The following is a 4,139-nucleotide window of genomic DNA, read 5'->3' as shown; positions in this document are numbered from 1 at the left end:
CGAGCGGAAGCCCCGGGGACGCGGCAGGACAAGGTAAGTGGTTTTATAATTATTTTATATATTAATGTAAGCATTAAGGGAGGGAGGGAGGGAAGCGGGTGGCGGGCAACTTCGCTACGCCCACGAAGTGGGCGTAGTGTTGCCTGCTTCGCCTACTTTGCAAAGGGCGAAGTTGGCAACACTACTTCGTGGGCGTAGCGAAGTTGCCCGCCCACCCTTGGTATTAATTACATCTGCTTGTTACAGCGCAGGTTTTTTTCAAGTTCACCAATTCCTTGGGCCCAGCTAACAGGTTATCTTTTCAGTGGCAGAACAACAAATCCCCACACCCAGGGCCTTTTGTCCCTGTACTGAGAGGAAGTTTAGACCTCATTCACACATATTGAAATGCTAATTACTGACTTTCAGAAATGGTAGATAAAATGCAGATTTTGCTTCCAAGGGACCTCAAGCAGAGCAAATACAACTTTTTGAAACTCATCTCTCCAAAAATGTATTACAAATCTGACTTGACCAGTGAATTGGGTTATAATAAATAATTAACAGAGTTACCTTTTTAGTTGTTTCGCAGCCGGAGATAACATTTATTAAACTTAATATTGTATCCCACTGCTTTCAATGGAACAGCCAACCCTGCTACAGTGAAAATAGATTTTAGGGCTTTTCACTGTAAGGACATGTTTAACATTAAGCTGTTATGTACCCAACTTTTAAATGCCATTCACCCTGCCTCATGGGTGTGCCCGCTTTGTTTTGCTGAAGATAACCACTGATCCTAGGGGGGCACGAAGGCCTGATGAGAGTGGGTAATAACCTAGGCTACTTCGACCCCACATGAATGTATTTGGGGCCTCTTTTTAGAGGCCCACCTGCAGGCTGCATCTGTGGAGACAGGTATAGTGTGATTCCCACCTAACTTTCAATGCCGCTACTGGTGCAAACCTGACCATTTATTTGTGAGGGTTGAGGTTCCATCCCTGAAGAAATACACCCCCTGGGGGTCAGGATACTTCTAACCTACAGGTCACTTTCCAAATGGTGCCCTTGGTGGAACCATACCTGTGTATCGTCATCTGGGTTGCGGACATTTACTTTGTTTCCTACAGGGCTTTTTTTACTCACACAGCTGGATCAAAGATATGGCATTGATGACAAGAACATTCGCTTGCAAAATAGGCAATGCCTATTGTGTGCCTGATTTGCGCAAGCACTCGCTTCTATTCTTCTGGTGGGAGTTTTCCTGTGCACCGCAAACAAAGGTCTCCACAATTGTAGCAGTAGTAGGTGATCAGTCTTCATCAAGGATCCCCAAGTTGCAGTCTAGGTGGAGTGTTTGGCTAGTAAGGTGTGTCCTTTTCTCATTGCTCACTTATCGATGTTCTGCAAACACTATGCACCTCATCATCCACATACACAGAAGGCATAGTCGACTTGAATTGTCAATGAATTAAGGGGGAGCAAGTATTGCTCACATGGTGTGAGGCTACCTCAAAGAGGGCCCAGAAGAATTATGTGTAAGTTCCACAAGAGTCATGAGATTCAGACAGAGGCAGGAAGGGGAACAGAGTACTTGGAATGCAGAGACAGTGTCTGAAGAGAGCAGTTAAGGAGCTTAGGGCCAGATGTATGGTAAAAGGATTTTGCCAACTCTAAAATACCGAATTTTACTGATTCGGCATTTTAGAATCGGTAAATGCAATGTAGGTAAAAATTCGGTATTTTTGATCAAATCGGTAAAAATCGGAATCTGCCATTCGGCAAATACCGATTCGAAATACCGAATCGGTAATTACCGAATCGGCAAGCAAATAAAAGTGAAACTGAATCAGGCAGCCAATCAGGTGCTACCACCCTCCCCCTCCCTACCAGGAAGTGGCTACACAGGCAGCTGCAAGTAATTATAAGCTTCTGGAGAGGCTCTTGGAGCTGAGCTGAGTCCCTGAGCCACAGAAAAAGTTTTGCACTTTTAAACTGTGAAAATGCCAAGCAGCAGTGAAAAGGAACAGCCAGAGAGGAAGAGGAAAATATAATTTAGCAACATGGAGCTGCAGGTCCTTGTGGAGGAGGTGATGAAGGAACACCAGAAATTGTTTGGCAAGCTGTCCCTGACTGTGGCTGAATCTGCCAAGAGGAAGATTTGGCTGGACATTCAAGCAAAGATGAATGCTGTAGGAGTGACTCCAAGGAACATAGACAACCTGAAAAAGAGGTGGTATGACCTCAGGAGCCTGACAAAGAAAAAAATTGCTGAGCTCCACAAAAAGGCAAACAAATCTGGTGGAGGGAAGAAATGTGCACCCCCCCCCCCCCCTGACTGGCCTGGAGGAGCTGGTGGGTCCACCATTGAACCAGAGAGCATCTGTGGCTGGGAGATGCAGACAGCTCAGCCGGAGCTGCCACCAGAAAAGGTAAGACGCATGCACAGCAATCACCCCCACCCCATCAGCCTTCCCTTTATCCTTTGCGGCAAAGTTAACCACAGTCCAGTAGAGGTAGCACTATACAGGGGCAATGCATTATGAGACATGTAGTCAGTAAATGAAGGACCATGTCATACAGCACAGCAAGCAACAAGTTAGGCAATTCATTTCAGACATAGTGAAGCGCAGGCAACATGTACATTGTACAAGTGAAAATTATTTAATTGTAGTGGCTGTGAGGCAGTTTCACCAAGCTAATGTACGCTTATATGTCCACAGGCGAGACATCTCGCAGGCGTACCAGGGAGACGGAAGGCACGGCACCAGAGAGGGATGACAGCCAGGAGCCAGGGCCAAGTGCAGAGAATGTCACAGAGGACACAGGTGCACCAACTATACAACCACCATCCCAAGACCCAGAAATGTCTCCACATCTGCAGGCGTCCCCAGAACGTTCAGGTTCCCCTCTGCTACTGTCCTCACCTGAAATGCCTGCATCACTGCCTCTGACAACTCCTGCATCACAAAAGAGCAGGAGGCATGTAGTTGCACCACTTGTCCAAATGGAATCATCAGCAAGTGACATGGAGGCGTATGCCACACCAACCTTGCCTGGGGAAGGTAGCCCTGCCACACAGCATTCCAGTGCAGAGGTTGTCCGTACAGGTAGCAGACGCCGCAGGCACAGAGAAAGCATTGTAGCAGCTCATGTGGAGGGTCCCAGTGTCTTTCGTGGGCTTGAGGGTAGCATGGTGAAAAACCAAAGGATGCAGGGGAAGGCCATCCTGTCTGTGCAACGCCAGATGAGGAACCTGAACACAAATGTGGAAGATATAGGGAAGGGCATTAGAGAACTGGTCGATGTTAACAAGGAGATGGCTGCAGGGATGCGGGACATGACACATTCAGTGCAGCTTCTGTGCAGCAAACTGGACCAGGACATGTTGGCAAGGTGCAAGGAGAGGCAGCGTGTGCAGCAGCAAAGTAAAGCAATAAACTGCCTGGCCACAGCCACCTCCCTGCTATGCAGACGATGCATTAACATGCAAGAGCGACTCACCCACAACAACAATGAGGTGTCTAGGGGCATTTCTAGTTTGACCAGTGCTGTAGAGTTGATGATGAATGCACAGACAGCACAAACTGCTGTCCTGGACGTCCGAGAAAGTGAGGAAAGCACCAGTAGGAGCAGCATGACAAGCCCCCTTGTTGTGGAGACACGAAGGAGCAGCAGGCGCCATCATGAGCCAACAGCCCAAACACACAGTGAAGAAAGCCAGCCACTAACATCTGGCACTGGTAGGCGTGGGCGGAATTGACTTTTTCAATTAATGGGGAAGTGACCCAGGACTACCATTATTACATGGATGACATTTCTGTTGCACATTTGTGCTTTTCAATACCTGCGTAGTGCCAAACATTAAACTATGTTGGGTGCATCTCTAACTGTCTGTGTCTCTTTACTTACTTAAAAGTAGTTGCGTGTGATCTCTGCCCTTCTGTGAATGCCATCTGTTGGTGTAGCAACTCCTGCTGTGTTGGGTTCAGGCAGTGCATGTTCATCATCATGGTCCTCATAGTCGCTCAATTCCACCTCGTTGCCCTTCTTAGTCGCAAGGTTGTACAACATTGCACAAGTTGCAATCATCTTACAGCAGGTTATTGGTGTATATTGGCGTGCCCCTCCACTTTTGTGGAGGCAGTGGAACCTGCTTTTCA

At 47.5% G+C, this 4,139-nt stretch overlaps 1 protein-coding gene across 1 annotated transcript; it reads left to right on the top strand.

Annotated features, from left to right (window-relative positions):
- The first annotated feature begins 2,689 nt into the window (after positions 1–2,689).
- LOC147726986 (uncharacterized) lies at positions 2,690–3,739 on the top strand. The gene has a single exon (XM_086963550.1). It carries the CDS (start codon positions 2,690–2,692, stop codon positions 3,737–3,739), a length of 1,050 nt encoding a protein of 349 aa, XP_086819676.1.
- Positions 3,740–4,139: the final 400 nt, after the last annotated feature.

This window comes from Lissotriton vulgaris, chromosome 3_1, assembly GCF_964263255.1.
Source record: "Lissotriton vulgaris chromosome 3_1, aLisVul1.2, whole genome shotgun sequence".
NCBI classification, from domain to species: Eukaryota; Metazoa; Chordata; class Amphibia; order Caudata; family Salamandridae; genus Lissotriton; species Lissotriton vulgaris.
This window is presented reverse-complemented; position numbering and strand designations above follow the sequence as displayed.